At 46.3% G+C, this 22,872-nt stretch overlaps 1 protein-coding gene across 1 annotated transcript in view; it reads right to left on the bottom strand.

The window, feature by feature from the left end:
• Positions 1-1,751: 1,751 nt before the first annotated feature.
• The window catches only part of pmt (phosphoethanolamine methyltransferase), a gene marked incomplete at both ends in the record, with an annotated part of 44,530 nt that continues 23,409 nt past the window's right edge, over positions 1,752-22,872 (bottom strand). Inside the window, 5 exons of the mRNA XM_084331838.1 lie at positions 1,752-1,862; positions 3,692-3,808; positions 18,399-18,530; positions 20,261-20,383; positions 22,239-22,328. Coding sequence (XP_084187964.1) covers positions 1,752-1,862; positions 3,692-3,808; positions 18,399-18,530; positions 20,261-20,383; positions 22,239-22,328 — 573 coding nt within the window. The remainder of the gene's footprint in view (positions 1,863-3,691; positions 3,809-18,398; positions 18,531-20,260; positions 20,384-22,238; positions 22,329-22,872) is intronic.

A 22,872-nucleotide genomic window follows, 5' to 3' on the forward strand; every position in this document is an offset into this window, starting at 1 on the left:
GACTTTGATCCCTCTCAAAGCCCTGTTTACTATGTGATGAAATATATATGTATGGTACTACTATAAGGTGAAATATATGTATGATACTACTATATGGTGAAATATATGTATGGTACTAATGTAAGGTAATATATGTATGGTACTACTATACGGTGAAATAATATATATGTATGATTCTACTATAAGGTGAAATATACTGTATATGTATGGTACTACTATAAGGTGAAATATATATGGTACAACTATAAGGTGAAATATGATATACAGTATATGGCACTACTATAAGGTGAAATATATATGCATGGTAGTACTATAAGCTATAAGGTACTTCCTGATTGTAGGTTTCTTTCCTATATTGTCCATATGCACTGTGTTTCACCCCTTTTTTGTATTCTATAATAAGTATGGCTTCCATTTGTATGCCTCGGAGTACAACGTTCAGTACTAAAAACCAATTCTCAAGAGGTGGAGCTTCTACCACCAGGGTGTTCACAGGTGTATTGCATACTGCCAATGATTAGAATTCTACTACTATTATTACTATTTTCTATGACTATGTACTACTCCATTACTATTACCTTTGCTATTATTACCTTGTCTGCCTGTACCTCCCCTCCCCCATGCTGCTATAATACCTGCATGTCCCCAAGGGGATAAATAAAGGAACACTTGACTTGAATGGGGTTGTTAATTTGATAGACAAATTAGATAGACACAAATTTGATAGACACAACCTGATAGACCTGACATTTCAAAATAAAGTGAAACACTGCATAGTGTGCAGAAATCTCTGCAGCATCTAAATAACATTTCAGACTGCCAAATCTATACAATGACTTAAGACTTTCCATAATATATCCCCTTTATATATTATATATATGATCCCCTTTATATATGATCGAGAGGCCAGCCATGCGTTACTCAGTTTCAATGACCCAGCGCAAAAGTGAGTCGGCCGAAGCACAGCCAAGAGAGGTGGACGCTGACCAATGTCTACCTCCTCAGCCAATCACAATGTGTTCACCCAAGCTATTGTGTAATGGCAGATAAAGTCCAGAATGTCATTGTGCTCTCTACTCGTATGTCTAAAAATAAAACGTACCGTAGGCAAAGAGAAGCGAGAACTCCTGCACACCGTCCTTCCACTTCCAATAAACTTTATTAGAAATACAATGTTTTGGCCCTTAGACCATTGTCTGGTAAAACCTCTTCTCTCTTCTATGGACATTTCCTCCTATGCACCTGTCTACAAGAAACTAAAGGAGTTCATGAGCCTCTACAGTCGAGATTTTAAAATAAAACGTAAAGATAATCAGAAGAATCGGCTGGTAAATGATATCGACGTCAATTCATAGAATACATACTTTGATTTGTGTTTGTTATTTTAGATCACAAATGAGGTCACTAAATCTGCACTGAAGACAAATCAATGTTGTTGAAGGAATGTGTATGACATGGGTGGTATGGTTGAAAATAATGAACAAATAATGAAACCCTAGACACAAGGAACATTTACCTTGAGAGAGACTTGCACAATGACAATTCTTCACTTCAAAATAAACCACCTCTGTCATTTACAGGTGTAACACGGACAATACTGTGTACTGTGGTGTTACAGTATGTCAAGTCAGAGAACGATCTGCGTCGGAACATCAGACAGCCAGCGGTCACTGCCCCCCTGGGACAAGGCACAGTATACAGTTCCACAGAGGAAGGGCTTTTCTCCTCTCCTCTCTCTTCCTTCTCGTCCCTCAGTCTCGCGTTGCGTAGAAGAGCCCCCATCGCTGGTCCCCGCTGTTGCAGCGCTGGAGTTTCTGACTCCATCCGTTCACTATGGCGAGGTAGTCCTCCTCTGAGAATTCCTACACGGGAGAGCGAGAGACGGGCACGGTGAGTGGCATGGAGGCGTACAGTACATTGTATATTACTAAGCTGTTAGGCCCTCGTGCTGTTAGGCCCTCGTGCTGTTAGGCCCTCGTGCTGTACTCCGCTTTTACTGTTAGGCCCTCGTGCTGTTAGGCCCTCGTGCTGTACTCCGCTTTTACTGTTAGGCCCTCGTGCTGTACTCCACTTTTACTGTTAGGCCCTCGTGCTGTACTCCACTTTTACTGTTAGGCCCTCGTGCTGTACTCCACTTTTACTGTTAGGCCCTCGTGCTGTACTCCACTTTTACTGTTAGGCCCTCGTGCTGTACTCCACTTTTACTGTTAGGCCCTCGTGCTGTACTCCACTTTTACTGTTAGGCCCTCGTGCTGTACTCCACTTTTACTGTTAGGCCCTCGTGCTGTACTCCACTTTTACTGTTAGGCCCTCGTGCTGTACTCCACTTTTACTGTTAGGCTCTCGTGCTGTACTCCACTTTTACTGTTAGGCCCTCGTGCTGTACTCCACTTTTACTGTTAGGCCCTCGTGCTGTACTCCACTTTTACTGTTAGGCCCTCGTGCTGTACTCCACTTTTACTGTTAGGCCCTCGTGCTGTACTCCACTTTTACTGTTAGGCCCTCGTGCTGTACTCCGCTTTTACTGTTAGGCCCTCGTGCTGTACTCCACTTTTACTGTTAGGCCCTCGTGCTGTACTCCACTTTTACTGTTAGCACCAAGGCGCTTCAACTCATACAAGAACGCTAACCCCTGATCTCCAATCTAGCAAAGTCAGCACAAATCACATCTCTGAGAGCTGCACTGACTTCCTGTTGCCGCACAAATCCGGTTCAAGGTTCTTAACCTGGCATACCGTGCAGTGAGGGGAACAGCTCCCTCCTACCTCCGCTCAATGGTTTCTAACTACACACCCTCAAGACCCCTACGCTCTGCATCTTCTGGCCGCCTCAGACCCACTCCTATCCGAGCTCCTGGAGGGTCATCAATGAGAAGCAGACTGTTCTCTGTCCTCGCTCCACAATGGTGGATCGAACTCCCCACCACAGTCAGAACAGCTGAAACCTGCCCAAGTTTCCACCGTCGACTAAACATACACCTCTACTTGCGACTATGTCTATACTACTATCTACTATGTACTATCTACTATTTACAAATTCAGATCTGTGGTGTATACGCTGCTTGTGTGACCTGACCCAGCTGGGCCCAAGAATCTCCACTCTGGAACAGAGTTGAACTTTCTGCTAATCATTATAGTAGGCTTCCAGAAGGTAAGTAAAATACATATTTCAATGCTGGAAATTGGCATTCCCCTTTATAGGCTGTTACGACACTGTTAATGAGGTTTCCCTCTCAGGGGATTACTAAAGTTTATCAATCAATACATTTAGTTTTGTGTATTTTTATTTTATGATTTAATTTAGATTTTAGACTATGAGAAGCACTCGGTTGTATGGTGTGGTTTGTAAATAAAGATGTATTGAGTGTCTTTGTTTCATAATATTCATGAATGGTTTATGTTCTTGCACGCTGCTTCTAGAGCTTTATATGCGCAAGTGTGAGTCACGGATAAATGTAGGTATGCATACAGTACATTCAGTATGACCTCATTCTTTACATGCTTGATTTAAAGTCATTGCATTCTTGCAGTGTTTGTGACATGGACGTCACTGCTGTGGACGTCCTTCAGCGATCATGTAATGTCTGCGGTATCTTTGGAGAACTCTGCAAAGGTTCAATTTGGGGCTGGTACACGGACGTGGGAGGGGACCCCTCACAGATAACTGTGCAGTGTGCACACGACGGGCGTACCTTAATGAACTCATCCTTGCTGGCCTCGGCTGTCTGTAGCTCTGTCTTGATCACCTGAATGAATTGGGCTGTCCTGTCCTCGGCTTGCACGTTGCAGAAAGCAGCCTGCTCAATGAACTGCAGAGAGAAAGAGATAAGAGAGAGGTAGAGAACCAGAGGGTGACATGCGGAGAGGAAGAAACACAAACAAACAATCACACATTACACAGTTGTGGAATAATAATTGTGGAATAAGACACCAGCCGAAATCTCACTCCTTTGGGAGTGCCTACAGCCCCCACCCCTCCTCAAGAGCCACAAAAGGTCCAGGCGACCATCTCTCCTTCAGTGTAATCTCGGGTGGCCAGACACCACACTCCTCTTAGTCAAGCTCATTGACCTCTTACTAATACATTTATATTGATCATGAACCGGTTCCGCCACACAGTACACACAACCAATAACTAACTATCTCCAGAATTGGAGAGTAGTGTCATCGACTGAAGGTCAATGGTAGCCTACTACATGAGTGTACTATTTTGCTTTTAAAGGACCATACCAGTCTAATTTTGACTTCTCACCAGATATTGCCCCGTATTTAAATAATGTTGTGTTCTTGGTGTATATAGTGTGTTTTAGCTGATCTCAGCTTACCTTAGTAAACGCCAGTCACACTGGAAAATATTTGAAAGAGACGTTGTCGCCATACAGTAAGTAATTAACCCCTGTGAAAACCACTGGGTTGTTTATTTTTGCAAACATTACTGTATCACCCTCAGGGCTTAATTTGTGCCAGATCCAGCAGGAACAGGATCCGGGACTTCCCAGATTGGGACCGGCACCTATTTGATCGGATCCGGCACCGCCACATGCCCTGAGCGAGTTTTGTGCACGGGAACCAGCCTACTACTGACTGTGTGAACTAGCCTACTGCTGACTGTGTGAACTAGCCTACTGCTGACTGTGTGAACTAGTCTACTGCTGACTGTGAACTAGCCTACTACTGACTGTGTGAACCAGCCAACTACTGACTGTGTGAACTAGCCTACTGCTGACTGTGTGAACTAGCCTACTGCTTACTGTGTGAACTAGCCTACTGCTGACTGTGTGAACTAGCCTACTGCTGACTGTGTGAACTAGCCTACTGCTGACTGTGTGAACTAGTCTACTGCTGACAGTGTGAACTAGCCTACTGCTGACTGTGTGAACTACTGAAGCCTACTGCTGACTGTGGGAACTAGCCTACTGTTGACTGTGGGAACTAGCCTACTGCTGACTGTGTGAACTAGCCTACTGCTGACTGTGTGAACTACTGAAGCCTACTGCTGACTGTGTGAACTAGCCTACTGCTGAATGTGTGAACTAGCCTACTGCTGACTGTGTGAACTAGCCTACTGCTGACTATGTGAACTAGCCTACTGCTGACTGTGTGAACTAGCCTACTGCTGACTGTGTGAACCAGCCTACTGCTGACAGTGTGAACCAGCCTACTGCTGACTGTGTGAACTAGCCTACTGCTGACAGTGTGAACCAGTCTACTGCTGACTGTGTGAACTAGTCTACTGCTGACTGTGTGAACTACTGAAGCCTACTGCTGACTGTGGGAACTAGCCTACTGTTGACTGTGGGAACTAGCCTACTGCTGACTGTGTGAACTAGCCTACTGCTGACTGTGTGAACTACTGAAGCCTACTGCTGACTGTGTGAACTAGCCTACTGCTGACTGTGACAACTAGTCTACTGCTGACTGTGTGAGCCAGCCTACTGCTGACTGTGTGAACTAGTCTACTGCTGACTGTGTGAACTAGCCTACTGCTGACTGTGTGAACTAGCCTACTGCTGACTGTGTGAACTAGCCTACTGCTGACTATGTGAACTAGCCTACTGCTGACTGTGTGAACTAGCCTACTGCTGACTGTGTGAACCAGCCTACTGCTGACAGTGTGAACCAGCCTACTGCTGACTGTGTGAACTAGCCTACTGCTGACTGTGTGAACTAGCCTACTGCTGACTGTGTGAACTACTGAAGCCTACTGCTGACTGTGTGAACTACTGAAGCCTACTGCTGACTGTGTGAACTAGCCTACTGTTGACTGTGGGAACTAGCCTACTGCTGACTGTGTGAACTAGCCTACTGCTGACTGTGTGAACTGAACTAGCCTACTGCTGACTGAACTAGCCTACTGCAACGCACTGCTCGCTGGCCTCCCGGCCACTGCCACTAAGCCTCTTCAACTCATTCAGAACGCAGCGGCCCGCCTGATCTCAAACCTACCGAAGTCGGCCCATGTCACCCCACTTCTTAGGGACCTGCACTGGCTCCCCATTGCTGCACGAATCCGCTTCAAGGCCCTCAACCTGGCATACCGTGCGGCAAAGGGAACCGCTCCCGCCTACCTCCGGTCAATGGTCTCTAACTACACACCCACAAGACCCCTACGCTCTGCATCTTCTGGCCGCCTCAGACCTACTCCTATCCAAGCTCCGGGAGGGTCATCAAAGAGAAGTCGCCTATTCTCAGTCCTTGCCCCACAATGGTGGAATGAACTACCCACCCCAGTTAGGACAGCCGAAACCAGTCCAATCTTTCGCCGTCGACGCGAAAGACGCACTTCTTCAACCATTATCTGAAAATAATAAAAAAAAAAAAAAAAAAATCTAACCCTAACTAACCTTACTGTCATGCACTTGTCCTAATAAACTAACCTACACTGTAGCACTCAACACTTTATGAACATTGTTACTCAGCTGATATAGTTGTGCCCTTCCTGATGACTTGTCGTACAGAACTTGTAAGTCGCTTTGGATAAAAGCGTCAGCCAAATGACTAAATGTAAATGTAAATGTGTGAACTAGCCTACTGCTGACTGTGTGAACTACTGAAGCCTACTGCTGACTGTGTGAACTAGCCTACTGCTGACTGTGTGAACTAGCCTACTGCTGACAGTGTGAACCAGCCTACTACTGACTGTGTGAACCAGCCAACTACTGACTGTGTGAACTAGCCTACTGCTGACTGTGTGAACTAGCCTACTGCTTACTGTGTGAACTAGCCTACTGCTGACTGTGTGAACTAGCCTACTGCTGACTGTGTGAACTAGCCTACTGCTGACTGTGTGAACTAGCCTACTGCTGACTGTGTGAACTAGCCTACTGCTGACTGTGTGAACTAGTCTACTGCTGACAGTGTGAACTAGCCTACTGCTGACTGTGTGAACTACTGAAGCCTACTGCTGACTGTGGGAACTAGCCTACTGTTGACTGTGGGAACTAGCCTACTGCTGACTGTGTGAACTAGCCTACTGCTGACTGTGTGAACTACTGAAGTCTACTGCTGACTGTGTGAACTAGCCTACTGCTGACTGTGTGAACTAGCCTACTGCTGACTGTGACAACTAGTCTACTGCTGACTGTGTGAATTAGCCTACTGCTGACTGTGTGAACTAGTCTACTGCTGACTGTGTGAACTAGCCTACTGCTGAATGTGTGAACTAGCCTGCTGCTGACTGTGTGAACTAGCCTACTGCTGACTATGTGAACTAGCCTACTGCTGACTGTGTGAACTAGCCTACTGCTGACTGTGTGAACCAGCCTACTGCTGACAGTGTGAACCAGCCTACTGCTGACTGTGTGAACTAGCCTACTGCTGACTGTGTGAACTAGTCTACTGCTGACTGTGTGAACTAGCCTACTGCTGACTGTGTGAACTAGCCTACTGCTGACTGTGTGAACTAGCCTACTGCTGACAGTGTGAACCAGCCTACTGCTGACTGTGTGAACTAGCCTACTGCTGACTGTGTGAACTACTGAAGCCTACTGCTGACTGTGGGAACTAGCCTACTGTTGACTGTGGGAACTAGCCTACTGCTGACTGTGTGAACTAGCCTACTGCTTACTGTGTGAACTACTGAAGCCTACTGCTGACTGTGTGAACTAGCCTACTGCTGACTGTGACAACTAGTCTACTGCTGACTGTGTGAACCAGCCTACTGCTGACTGTGTGAACTAGTCTACTGCTGACTGTGTGAACTAGCCTACTGCTGACTGTGTGAACTAGCCTACTGCTGACTATGTGAACTAGCCTACTGCTGACTGTGTGAACTAGCCTACTGCTGACTGTGTGAACCAGCCTACTGCTGACAGTGTGAACCAGCCTACTGCTGACTGTGTGAACTAGCCTACTGCTGACTGTGTGAACTAGCCTACTGCTGACTGTGTGAACTACTGAAGCCTACTGCTGACTGTGTGAACTACTGAAGCCTACTGCTGACTGTGTGAACTAGCCTACTGTTGACTGTGGGAACTAGCCTACCGCTGACTGTGTGAACTAGCCTACTGCTGACTGTGTGAACTAGCCTACTGCTGACTGTGTGAACTGAACTATCCTACTGCTGACTGAACTAGCCTACTGCAACGCACTGCTCGCTGGCCTCCCGGCCACTGCCACTAAGCCTCTTCAACTCATTCAGAACGCAGCGGCCCGCCTGATCTCAAACCTACCGAAGTCGGCCCATGTCACCCCACTTCTTAGGGACCTGCACTGGCTCCCCATTGCTGCACGAATCCGCTTCAAGGCCCTCAACCTGGCATACCGTGCGGCAAAGGGAACCGCTCCCGCCTACCTCCGGTCAATGGTCTCTAACTACACACCCGCAAGACCCCTACGCTCTGCATCTTCTGGCCGCCTCAGACCTACTCCTATCCAAGCTCCGGGAGGGTCATCAAAGAGAAGTCGCCTATTCTCAGTCCTTGCCCCACAATGGTGGAATGAACTACCCACCCCAGTTAGGACAGCCGAAACCAGTCCAATCTTTCGCCGTCGACGCGAAAGACGCACTTCTTCAACCATTATCTGAAAATAATAAAAAAAAAAAAAAAAAAATCTAACCCTAACTAACCTTACTGTCATGCACTTGTCCTAATAAACTAACCTACACTGTAGCACTCAACACTTTATGAACATTGTTACTCAGCTGATATAGTTGTGCCCTTCCTGATGACTTGTCGTACAGAACTTGTAAGTCGCTTTGGATAAAAGCGTCAGCCAAATGACTAAATGTAAATGTGTGAACTAGCCTACTGCTGACTGTGTGAACTACTGAAGCCTACTGCTGACTGTGTGAACTAGCCTACTGCTGACTGTGTGAACTAGCCTACTGCTGACAGTGTGAACCAGCCTACTACTGACTGTGTGAACCAGCCAACTACTGACTGTGTGAACTAGCCTACTGCTGACTGTGTAAACTAGCCTACTGCTTACTGTGTGAACTAGCCTACTGCTGACTGTGTGAACTAGCCTACTGCTGACTGTGTGAACTAGCCTACTGCTGACTGTGTGAACTAGCCTACTGCTGACTGTGTGAACTAGCCTACTGCTGACTGTGTGAACTAGTCTACTGCTGACAGTGTGAACTAGCCTACTGCTGACTGTGTGAACTACTGAAGCCTACTGCTGACTGTGGGAACTAGCCTACTGTTGACTGTGGGAACTAGCCTACTGCTGACTGTGTGAACTAGCCTACTGCTGACTGTGTGAACTACTGAAGTCTACTGCTGACTGTGTGAACTAGCCTACTGCTGACTGTGTGAACTAGCCTACTGCTGACTGTGACAACTAGTCTACTGCTGACTGTGTGAATTAGCCTACTGCTGACTGTGTGAACTAGTCTACTGCTGACTGTGTGAACTAGCCTACTGCTGAATGTGTGAACTAGCCTGCTGCTGACTGTGTGAACTAGCCTACTGCTGACTATGTGAACTAGCCTACTGCTGACTGTGTGAACTAGCCTACTGCTGACTGTGTGAACCAGCCTACTGCTGACAGTGTGAACCAGCCTACTGCTGACTGTGTGAACTAGCCTACTGCTGACTGTGTGAACTAGTCTACTGCTGACTGTGTGAACTAGCCTACTGCTGACTGTGTGAACTAGCCTACTGCTGACTGTGTGAACTAGCCTACTGCTGACAGTGTGAACCAGCCTACTGCTGACTGTGTGAACTAGCCTACTGCTGACTGTGTGAACTACTGAAGCCTACTGCTGACTGTGGGAACTAGCCTACTGTTGACTGTGGGAACTAGCCTACTGCTGACTGTGTGAACTAGCCTACTGCTTACTGTGTGAACTACTGAAGCCTACTGCTGACTGTGTGAACTAGCCTACTGCTGACTGTGACAACTAGTCTACTGCTGACTGTGTGAACCAGCCTACTGCTGACTGTGTGAACTAGTCTACTGCTGACTGTGTGAACTAGCCTACTGCTGACTGTGTGAACTAGCCTACTGCTGACTATGTGAACTAGCCTACTGCTGACTGTGTGAACTAGCCTACTGCTGACTGTGTGAACCAGCCTACTGCTGACAGTGTGAACCAGCCTACTGCTGACTGTGTGAACTAGCCTACTGCTGACTGTGTGAACTAGCCTACTGCTGACTGTGTGAACTACTGAAGCCTACTGCTGACTGTGTGAACTACTGAAGCCTACTGCTGACTGTGTGAACTAGCCTACTGTTGACTGTGGGAACTAGCCTACCGCTGACTGTGTGAACTAGCCTACTGCTGACTGTGTGAACTAGCCTACTGCTGACTGTGTGAACTGAACTATCCTACTGCTGACTGAACTAGCCTACTGCAACGCACTGCTCGCTGGCCTCCCGGCCACTGCCACTAAGCCTCTTCAACTCATTCAGAACGCAGCGGCCCGCCTGATCTCAAACCTACCGAAGTCGGCCCATGTCACCCCACTTCTTAGGGACCTGCACTGGCTCCCCATTGCTGCACGAATCCGCTTCAAGGCCCTCAACCTGGCATACCGTGCGGCAAAGGGAACCGCTCCCGCCTACCTCCGGTCAATGGTCTCTAACTACACACCCGCAAGACCCCTACGCTCTGCATCTTCTGGCCGCCTCAGACCTACTCCTATCCAAGCTCCGGGAGGGTCATCAAAGAGAAGTCGCCTATTCTCAGTCCTTGCCCCACAATGGTGGAATGAACTACCCACCCCAGTTAGGACAGCCGAAACCAGTCCAATCTTTCGCCGTCGACGCGAAAGACGCACTTCTTCAACCATTATCTGAAAATAATAAAAAAAAAAAAAATAAAATCTAACCCTAACTAACCTTACTGTCATGCACTTGTCCTAATAAACTAACCTACACTGTAGCACTCAACACTTTATGAACATTGTTACTCAGCTGATATAGTTGTGCCCTTCCTGATGACTTGTCGTACAGAACTTGTAAGTCGCTTTGGATAAAAGCGTCAGCCAAATGACTAAATGTAAATGTGTGAACTAGCCTACTGCTGACTGTGTGAACTACTGAAGCCTACTGCTGACTGTGTGAACTAGCCTACTGCTGACTGTGTGAACTAGCCTACTGCTGACAGTGTGAACCAGCCTACTACTGACTGTGTGAACCAGCCAACTACTGACTGTGTGAACTAGCCTACTGCTGACTGTGTAAACTAGCCTACTGCTTACTGTGTGAACTAGCCTACTGCTGACTGTGTGAACTAGCCTACTGCTGACTGTGTGAACTAGCCTACTGCTGACTGTGTGAACTAGCCTACTGCTGACTGTGTGAACTAGCCTACTGCTGACTGTGTGAACTAGTCTACTGCTGACAGTGTGAACTAGCCTACTGCTGACTGTGTGAACTACTGAAGCCTACTGCTGACTGTGGGAACTAGCCTACTGTTGACTGTGGGAACTAGCCTACTGCTGACTGTGTGAACTAGCCTACTGCTGACTGTGTGAACTACTGAAGTCTACTGCTGACTGTGTGAACTAGCCTACTGCTGACTGTGTGAACTAGTCTACTGCTGACTGTGACAACTAGTCTACTGCTGACTGTGTGAATTAGCCTACTGCTGACTGTGTGAACTAGTCTACTGCTGACTGTGTGAACTAGCCTACTGCTGAATGTGTGAACTAGCCTACTGCTGACTGTGTGAACTAGCCTACTGCTGACTATGTGAACTAGCCTACTGCTGACTGTGTGAACTAGCCTACTGCTGACTGTGTGAACCAGCCTACTGCTGACAGTGTGAACCAGCCTACTGCTGACTGTGTGAACTAGCCTACTGCTGACTGTGTGAACTAGTCTACTGCTGACTGTGTGAACTAGCCTACTGCTGACTGTGTGAACTAGCCTACTGCTGACAGTGTGAACCAGCCTACTGCTGACTGTGTGAACTAGCCTACTGCTGACTGTGTGAACTACTGAAGGCTACTGCTGACTGTGGGAACTAGCCTACTGTTGACTGTGGGAACTAGCCTACTGCTGACTGTGTGAACTAGCCTACTGCTTACTGTGTGAACTACTGAAGCCTACTGCTGACTGTGTGAACTAGCCTACTGCTGACTGTGGCAACTAGTCTACTGCTGACTGTGTGAACCAGCCTACTGCTGACTGTGTGAACTAGTCTACTGCTGACTGTGTGAACTAGCCTACTGCTGACTGTGTGAACTAGCCTACTGCTGACTGTGTGAACTAGCCTACTGCTGACTATGTGAACTAGCCTACTGCTGACTGTGTGAACTAGCCTACTGCTGACTGTGTGAACCAGCCTACTGCTGACAGTGTGAACCAGCCTACTGCTGACTGTGTGAACTAGCCTACTGCTGACTGTGTGAACTAGCCTACTGCTGACTGTGTGAACTACTGAAGCCTACTGCTGACTGTGTGAACTACTGAAGCCTACTGCTGACTGTGTGAACTAGCCTACTGTTGACTGTGGGAACTAGCCTACCGCTGACTGTGTGAACTAGCCTACTGCTGACTGTGTGAACTAGCCTACTGCTGACTGTGTGAACTGAACTAGCCTACTGCTAACTGAACTAGCCTACTGCAACGCACTGCTCGCTGGCCTCCCGGCCACTGCCACTAAGCCTCTTCAACTCATTCAGAACGCAGCGGCCCGCCTGATCTCAAACCTACCGAAGTCGGCCCATGTCACCCCACTTCTTAGGGACCTGCACTGGCTCCCCATTGCTGCACGAATCCGCTTCAAGGCCCTCAACCTGGCATACCGTGCGGCAAAGGGAACCGCTCCCGCCTACCTCCGGTCAATGGTCTCTAACTACACACCCGCAAGACCCCTACGCTCTGCATCTTCTGGCCACCTCAGACCTACTCCTATCCAAGCTCCGGGAGGGTCATCAAAGAGAAGTCGCCTATTCTCAGTCCTTGCCCCACAATGGTGGAATGAACTACCCACCCCAGTTAGGACAGCCGAAACCAGTCCAATCTTTCGCCGTCGACGCGAAAGACGCACTTCTTCAACCATTATCTGAAAAAAGACAAATCTAACCCTAACTAACCTTACTGTCATGCACTTGTCCTAATAAACTAACCTACACTGTAGCACTCAACACTTTATGAACATTGTTACTCAGCTGATAGAGTTGTGCCCTTCCTGATGACTTGTCGTACAGAACTTGTAAGTCGCTTTGGATAAAAGCGTCAGCCAAATGACTAAATGTAAATGTAAATGTGTGAACTAGCCTACTGCTGACTGTGTGAACTACTGAAGCCTACTGCTGACTGTGTGAACTAGCCTACTGCTGACTGTGTGAACTAGCCTACTGCTGACAGTGTGAACCAGCCTACTGCTGACTGTGTGAACTAGCCTACTGCTGACTGTGTGAACTAGTCTACTGCTGACTGTGTGAACTAGCCTACTGCTTACTGTGTGAACTAGCCTACTGCTGACTGTGTGAACTAGCCTACTGCTGACTGTGTGCACTAGCCTACTGCTGACTGTGTGAACTAGCCTACTGCTGACTGTGTGAACTAGCCTACTGCTGACTGTGTGAACTAGCCTACTGCTGACTGTGTGAACTACTGAAGCCTACTGCTGACTGTGGGAACTAGCCTACTGTTGACTGTGGGAACTAGCCTACTGCTGACTGTGTGAACTAGCCTACTGCTGACTGTGTGAACTACTGAAGTCTACTGCTGACTGTGTGAACTAGCCTACTGCTGACTGTGTGAACTAGCCTACTGCTGACTGTGACAACTAGTCTACTGCTGACTGTGTGAATTAGCCTACTGCTGACTGTGTGAACTAGTCTACTGCTGACTGTGTGAACTAGCCTACTGCTGAATGTGTGAACTAGCCTACTGCTGACTGTGTGAACTAGCCTACTGCTGACTATGTGAACTAGCCTACTGCTGACTGTGTGAACTAGCCTACTGCTGACTGTGTGAACCAGCCTACTGCTGACAGTGTGAACCAGCCTACTGCTGACTGTGTGAACTAGCCTACTGCTGACTGTGTGAACTAGTCTACTGCTGACTGTGTGAACTAGCCTACTGCTGACTGTGTGAACTAGCCTACTGCTGACTGTGTGAACTAGCCTACTGCTGACAGTGTGAACCAGTCTACTGCTGACTGTGTGAACTAGCCTACTGCTGACTGTGTGAACTACTGAAGCCTACTGCTGACTGTGGGAACTAGCCTACTGTTGACTGTGGGAACTAGCCTACTGCTGACTGTGTGAACTAGCCTACTGCTTACTGTGTGAACTACTGAAGCCTACTGCTGACTGTGTGAACTAGCCTACTGCTGACTGTGACAACTAGTCTACTGCTGACTGTGTGAACCAGCCTACTGCTGACTGTGTGAACTAGTCTACTGCTGACTGTGTGAACTAGCCTACTGCTGACTGTGTGAACTAGCCTACTGCTGACTGTGTGAACTAGCCTACTGCTGACTATGTGAACTAGCCTACTGCTGACTGTGTGAACTAGCCTACTGCTGACTGTGTGAACCAGCCTACTGCTGACAGTGTGAACCAGCCTACTGCTGACTGTGTGAACTAGCCTACTGCTGACTGTGTGAACTAGCCTACTGCTGACTGTGTGAACTACTGAAGCCTACTGCTGACTGTGTGAACTACTGAAGCCTACTGCTGACTGTGTGAACTAGCCTACTGTTGACTGTGGGAACTAGCCTACCGCTGACTGTGTGAACTAGCCTACTGCTGACTGTGTGAACTAGCCTACTGCTGACTGTGTGAACTGAACTAGCCTACTGCTGACTGAACTAGCCTACTGCAACGCACTGCTCGCTGGCCTCCCGGCCACTGCCACTAAGCCTCTTCAACTCATTCAGAACGCAGCGGCCCGCCTGATCTCAAACCTACCGAAGTCGGCCCATGTCACCCCACTTCTTAGGGACCTGCACTGGCTCCCCATTGCTGCACGAATCCGCTTCAAGGCCCTCAACCTGGCATACCGTGCGGCAAAGGGAACCGCTCCCGCCTACCTCCGGTCAATGGTCTCTAACTACACACCCGCAAGACCCCTACGCTCTGCAGTGTCTATATGAATTGAAAATGGGGGACCCTGATGGAAACAAGACAAACGTCTTTCTCAGGTCTGCATCCCCTTAACAATTGTATGTATTGAGCCGTACTGTATTGTACCCATTCTGCAATCTGTTAAATAAAGTTTTCATTCATTCATTCATTCATTCATTCATTCATTCATTCATTCATTCATTCATTCATTCATTCATTCATTCATTCATTCATTCATTCATTCATTCATTCATTCATTCATTCATTCATTCATTCATTCATTCATTCATTCATTCATTCATTCATCTTCTGGCCACCTCAGACCTACTCCTATCCAAGCTCCGGGAGGGTCATCAAAGAGAAGTCGCCTATTCTCAGTCCTTGCCCCACAATGGTGGAATGAACTACCCACCCCAGTTAGGACAGCCGAAACCAGTCCAATCTTTCGCCGTCGACGCGAAAGATGCACTTCTTCAACCATTATCTGAAAAAAAAAAAATCTAACCCTAACTAACCTTACTGTCATGCACTTGTCCTAATAAACTAACCTACACTGTAGCACTCAACACTTTATGAACATTGTTACTCAGCTGATAGAGTTGTGCCCTTCCTGATGACTTGTCGTACAGAACTTGTAAGTCGCTTTGGATAAAAGCGTCAGCCAAATGACTAAATGTAAATGTAAATGTGTGAACTAGCCTACTGCTGACTGTGTGAACTACTGAAGCCTACTGCTGACTGTTTGAACTAGCCTACTGCTGACTGTGTGAACTAGCCTACTGCTGACAGTGTGAACCAGCCTACTGCTGACTGTGTGAACTAGCCTACTGCTGACTGTGTGAACTAGCCTACTGCCGACTGTGTGAACTAGCCTACTGCTGACAGTGTGAACCAGTCTACTGCTGACTGTGTGAACTAGCCTACTGCTGACTGTGTGAACTAGCCTACTGCTGACTGTGTGAACTAGCCTACTGCTGACTGTGGGAACTAGCCTACTGTTGACTGTGGGAACTAGCATACTGCTGACTGTGACAACTAGCCTACTGCTGACTGTGTGAACTACTGAAGTCTACTGCTGACTGTGACAACTAGCCTACTGCTGACTGTGTGAACTACTGAAGTCTACTGCTGACTGTGTGAACTAGCCTACTGTTGACTGTGTGAACTAGCCTACTGTTGACTGTGGGAACTAGCCTACCGCTGACTGTGTGAAGTAGGCAACTCTCGCCAACACGGTGGACAACTGGTCAAATGCTGTTAGCTTAGCTATGGAAGGAAAAGCTAAAAAGAGAGTCTGTTCTCCCTCATGACGTGCATGGACGGACCAGAGAAATAGACAGCGTGGAGCTTGTGAAGAGTGAAATTCAAGTCCAAGCGAATTTCTCTCTGACATGTCAAGATTTTTATAAATATGCTCTTGGTCAGAAGGCTCTATTTGAAGCTGCACGGCCCAGTAATAAATATAATTTTCTCAAGCACTAAAGGCGCATTACATGCACTATGGTGCTCTCCATGGTGCTGAAACCTTCGGCGATTTGGGAGCATGTAATGAATATAACATGTAGTGTTACAGCCATTTGCTTAGCCTACTGTTCCCCATAGGCTACTTTGCTTTTTTAAGTGTTGTTTCCTATTGTTCACTGCTGTTTTAATTTGTATGTGTATATTATATGTATTTCACTTATGCAGAATAATTTGAAATGCGTTTATTGAAAGGATAAACCCCTTGAGATGAACCATCTAGTTTTAGAGGGGTTACACTCTTTGTAGGCCTACTCATGCTGCTCATGTTATTATACATCCTGTAAATATATATATATATATACCTGTGATATATTTACATTTAAAATGTTAATTAAAGTAAAAAAAGGTTTTTGTCAATTTTGTCAGATTATCATTGAATGAAAAATTAAAACGTAGCGTTCTGGACAGGTTTAGAATCAAGGAAGCCAGTGTAGACAATGTATGCACTTCACTATACCATTACAAGAGAGAACACAGGGTACATGTACATCTTAACTAGCCATAGGACTTGGGAACCTCTAGGTACCGTCGTTAGGTCATTTAACAGCATGTTGGATTGCATGGTATGGTCTTCTATATAATTATGAGTATAATAAGCAATTAAAACAAAACAATATTGTATTAAATGTTTATCTTTTGATCATACGGATTTGGTGACCCTACTATAAGCTCCACAGCTAGTGGGCGTTTGTGCTGTGTGGTAGTTGGTCAATTATAAGTGCCATCGTTGTGGGCATATAGTGCATGTGTAGTTTAGGCTTAGTTTAAATGCAACAATGCACATGGAATTGTTTATGTTTAATTCTTGTTTAGTTTCAGCACAGCAGCACCTTGGTGTTGTCTGTGCTCTAGACACTGTGGTTCAGTAGCAGCAGCTATGTGTTGTCTGTGCTCTAGACACTGTGGTTCAGTAGCAGCAGCAGCTATGTGTTGTCTGTGCTCTAGACACTGGTTCAGTAGCAGCAGCAGCTACTGTATGTGTTGTCTGTGCTCTAGACACTGTGGTTCAGTAGCAGCAGCTAGGTGTTGTCTGTGCTCCAGACACTGTGGTTCAGTAGCAGCAGCTAGGTGTTGTCTGTGCTCTAGACACTGTGGTTCAGTAGCAGCAGCTAGGTGTTGTCTGTGCTCCAGACACTGTGGTTCAGTAGCAGCAGCTAGGTGTTGTCTGTGCTCCAGACACTGTGGTTCAGTAGCAGCAGCTAGGTGTTGTCTGTGCTCTAGACACTGTGGTTCAGTAGCAGCAGCTAGGTGTTGTCTGTGCTCCAGACACTGTGGTTCAGTAGCAGCAGCTAGGTGTTGTCTGTGCTCCAGACACTGTGGTTCAGTAGCAGCAGCTATGTGTTGTCTGTGCTCCAGACACTGTGGTTCAGTAGCAGCAGCTAGGTGTTGTCTGTGCTCCAGACACTGTAGTTCAGTAGCAGCAGCTAGGTGTTGTCTGTGCTCCAGACACTGTGGTTCAGTAGCAGCAGCTATGTGTTGTCTGTGCTCCAGACACTGTGGTTCAGTAGCAGCAGCTAGGTGTTGTCTGTGCTCCAGACACTGTGGTTCAGTAGCAGCAGCTAGGTGTTGTCTGTGCTCCAGACGCTGTGGTTCTGATGCGTTCCGTGACTTTATTTCCTCCCCCCGACCTGCCAGATCAACACCCTCTCTGTGTTACGACACCTCCTGATTCAGAAATTAAGCACTGATTACTCTACTTTTATTTATAAGCGGAAATCAGCTAAAACACAAAACACCTATTATGAACACAACATTTGTTAAAGACAGAGGTAATCTCTGGTAATGGGCGAGAAATCCAAATTAAACTGGTGTGATCCTGAAAATAAATATACTATTGCATTACAGGGTTTCTCTTCTTGGAATACTTATTGTGTATTATCCCTTTTACTGAGGTCATTACCTTGCCATACTGTGATGGTGTGTAGAGGATGTAGCCTCTCTGTTTGACGTAGTCCTGGAACTGAGGTGTCCATGGCTTCTCCCCACAACAGTAGTCACTGATCAACAGCCGGCCTCCCGGCTTCAACCATGACTGGATGCAGGTACAGAGAGAAGGACAGTGTCAATAGAGTTGTATCAAATTAAATGTAAATTGACAACATGAATCAGCATTCTATTCACCAACTCAACCAGGAAGGATAAAGGGGATAGGAAGAGCGTGTCAAGAATGTTGGATTTAACGTACATCTCAATTTTCATTTATGGTTATACATTTCAGACCCAATTGATAATATTGATATCAATTTAATCTCTGTGCATCAGTTTTAGAGTTATATTTCACACACACCTTTAACGGAGCTCTGGGGCATTCCTTTGCCAGCCCTGAACCTTAAAATGCCCTTGAGCCCAACAGCAGAGTAGTGGTACCACAGCTGGCTCTAGCGCGCTCGTTTTGAAGCTAGTGAAGCTAGTGGTGTCAGATGAACCTAGACGACAGAAGGAGTCCAGTGGTATCCAGCTCATCATGCTAGCAGCTAGCTTGTCAGGAAGGGATCACCATGCTAGCAGCTAGCTTGTTGGGAAGGGGGCTAAATAAATTAAGTTAGGCAAGATTCTGACCAGAGAAAAAATGGCATTGCCAATTTGAAAAGGATCGCTTGACCTCTCACCTCAAGATATGTGAATGCAAATGGGATCTATGAGTACCCATGAGTCTCCCCTTTACAGACATGTCTATGTTTATGCAAATCCCATGCAGTTTGTGGTAAAGAACATGCAGTCTTTTGCATGCAGTAGCCTATCTGTAATTTTTGCCTATTTAAAAAATTGTGTATTTGACCATTTCTGCATACTGTGGTCCTTAAACAGTCTTGGAATTGCATAAATTATGTATGACTGGAAAGCTGAGACTCTTGCAGATCCAATGAGTCCAATTGTATTTGTGATGATGTTAGTCCACATAGTAGCCATTTCATTGTAGTGAGACAATTATAATATTTTATTTTACTTGACCTCACTGTATAAAATTACCTATTGTGACCACATAATTACAGCCTCACAGTCTGGTATGGCAACTGCTCTGCCTCGGACCGGAAAGCATTGCAGAGGGTAAAACTGCCCAACGTATCACCAGTACACCATTCCCTGCAATTGAGGCTGTCCAGCGCAAACAGTGCCTGAGGAAGGCACGCTGTATCGTTAAAGATACCTCCCACCCAAACCACAGACTGTTTGTCCTCCTCCCCTCTGGGACGCACTGCAATAATCTCAGTTCCAGGACCAGCAGGCCCAGGAACAGCTTATTCACCTCAGCTGTCACCTTATTGAACTCTGCCCACCACAGCCACCCCCCCCCCCCCCCTGGATAACCCAGTAACCCTACCTGTGCCCCTTTACCATCAGGGCCAAACCATAGACAGACTGTGTGTGTGTGTGTGTGTGTGTGTGTGTGTGTGTGTGTGTGTGTGTGTGTGTGTGTGTGTGTGTGTGTGTGTGTGTGTGTGTGTGTGTGTGTGTGTGTGTGTGTGTGTGTGTGTGTGTGTGTGTGTGTGTGTGTGTGCGCGTGTGTGTGCGCGTGCGTGCGTGCGTGTGTGCAAATATTGTTCCTTTTAACCTTTGTACTATTAGGGCTCGAGCCATGCAGAGTAAATAGAGGAAAGGGCAGAAAGGAGATGTGACAACAGGAAAGGAGAGAAAGAGTGAGAAAGAGAGAGAGAGAGACCAGACAGACTCGTTGAGGATTCCTCCTGGTGAAAGATTGTGTGTAAACCCCTGTCGCTGTGTAGTGTCGTTGTGTAGTGTGTGCGTGCCATATACACTCACATGGAAGCGTTTGAAGAGAGCCAGTTTGTCGTCTATGTGTAGGATGGTGTCTCTGCTGTAGATGACGTCGAAAGAGCCCTCTGGGAATGACCTTTTAGTGGCATCGGCCACCTCAAAGTGAACCTGCGTTAAGGGAGGGGTTAAGTGGTTAAGTCTACATGGTCATCATTCCACTCCAACTACGATGTATTTTGATAGTTTTTAAGGAGCCCATGTAAGGTAGAATCAATCACTAAATGTTGTCAGATTCAGATTCAGATTATTTTAATTGCCATTATGTTTACAAAACACATAGGAACGTGATACGGCATATACAGTACAGTGCATACACTTTTTATTTTTCACAAATAAAAAAAGTGCAAAACAGGACAAAACAGTGAGACAACGACAAGACAATAAGTGCAATGGCTAAGGACATGTTGTCAGTGCAAAATAAAGTAAAAAATTCCAGCCCTAGAAGCTCACCATAGAGGGCGGTGGGGGTGGAGCAGGGGGACACCTGACTCATTTACTAGGCGAGCTGCTGAGGGGAAGAAACAGTCTGTGACGGGTTTTCAGTGTCTTGGGCAGCCGTAGCCGCTTGCTGTGGGGAAGCAGGGTGAAGAGGTTGTGACTCGCCCTCATCAAGGCCCTGGTGGAATGTAGGGACTCGAGGGAGGGAAGGGAGCAGCTGATCACCCTCTCTGCCGAGCGTATCACCCGCTGCAGCTTGGCCTTGTCCCTGACCGTGGCCACAGGAAACCAGGTGATGATGGAGAGGAAGAACGCAGAAAGAACATCCTCTTCCAGGCCTTTTTATTGAGTGTTGATGTTCAGCTCCCATTTCAGGTCCCGGGAGAGTGTCATCTCCACTGTTTTCTGGGCGTTTAGGTCCAGGTTGTTGCAGCTGCATCAGCTCTGCAGCCTCTCAATCTCCCTCCTCTAGACAGACTCACCCCCCCTGGAGATGAGACCCACCAGGGAGGTATCGTCCGCAAACTCCAAGAGCTTGACCGAGGGGTGTAGAGACACAGCTGTTGGTGTACAGGGATAATAGTAGGGGGGAGAGAACGCAGCCCTGCGGGGAGCCTGTGCTGATGGACTTGGTGGATCAGAGATGTTAATTCCCAGCTTCACCCATTGCGTCCTGTTTGTCAGGAAGTCCGTAATGCACCTACAGGTAGAGTCCGGCACCTGCAGCAGGGACACCTGATGCTCCAGGATGTGTGGGAGGATGGTATTGAAGGCCGAGCTGAAGTCCACCAACAGAATCCTGGCGTAGGTCCCTTGTTGTGTCCAGGTGTTCCAGGACGTAATGCAGAGCCATATGTTCACAGTGAATTGTGTTCATTCCAATGCAATAATGCAGTAGTAAAGTCACAGTAACGCCAATAATCACCTACACAGTACTGTATATATTTTCAGAATAGTATTATTTTATTTCAGTGAAAATACCCTATTTTCATGTAACTTCATGTAAAGATTTATATGTAAAAGGTGGGTAAACACTATTTCAAAAATAAAAAGGTGGGTTCAGGTGGGTTTACCATAACTACATTCCTGATTCCATATAATTGTACTTGTTTGAGCCTACAGGGTCTTTATTCCAAAATCCTGGCTAATGCAGCTTTAACCCTAGTGATGAATGGTAAAGGTGTATAGTACATTAGTGCCTTTTAACATCCCAGCCAGGCAATGCAGATGAGATTTTGCCTGCAGTTATCCAGTAGGAATAAAAGCTTGGATTGTGCTGAGCAAGGACTCTACCAATAGAGAACATCATTGGTAAGTAGGAACCAGCTAGTCCAAAATTCTGAACCTACCCTTTAATTCATTGTATCATTAAAACAATGATAAAACAATTTGATTTTCTGTGTAGGTGCTTCACATTTGTTTACATTATGCATTCGTCCTTAAATTGAACTTCAGTACAACAGTTTACTGCCAAAGCAAAACACCAACCATTTCATCTGCATGACAAATAAATACTTCTTCTCACCATTGGCAGCTTCTCAGCAATCGCCCTCTCCATGGCGATTTCCACCATGTTTTCAGACAAGTCCAAGCCCAGCACCTCGGCTCCAAAGGTCTGGAAAATAAAACATTTTGATCTCAATATTTAGCATGAACAATATTATAGATAAATATAATATATCAATATTTTCTATTGATGTATTTTATAGAATGATACTTATTATTATTAAATAATTAAATTAAATTAAATAATTTAAATTATTATTAAAACAAAATATGTATTTAGCTTGACAATCTCATTTTGCTACAATAGAATTATTGGAGTAAGGTGAACAGACTGAAAACGTTATCTTATTAGATAAAACTATGTGATGTGTATTATATTTCTGTTGCAGATATTGACAACGTTTTCCGTTGGAGGCATGTTTTTGCAGTTGAACAAAGGTAACAAAATCACAAAATATCGCAAATTGCGATATTACAATAGTGTGATTATAGTACCGTGATAAAATCTTTATTGTGGGGCCTCTGGTGATTCCCACCCTTAGTTATTATCATCATTATCATCATCATAGTCTGCATCTCCGTCATCATCATCACCACCACTATCATCATCATCATCATCATCATCATCATCATCATCATCACCACCATCATCA

Source organism: Notolepis coatsorum, assembly GCF_963971535.1.
Source record: "Notolepis coatsorum genome assembly, chromosome: 16".
Lineage (NCBI taxonomy): Eukaryota > Metazoa > Chordata > Actinopteri > Aulopiformes > Paralepididae > Notolepis > Notolepis coatsorum.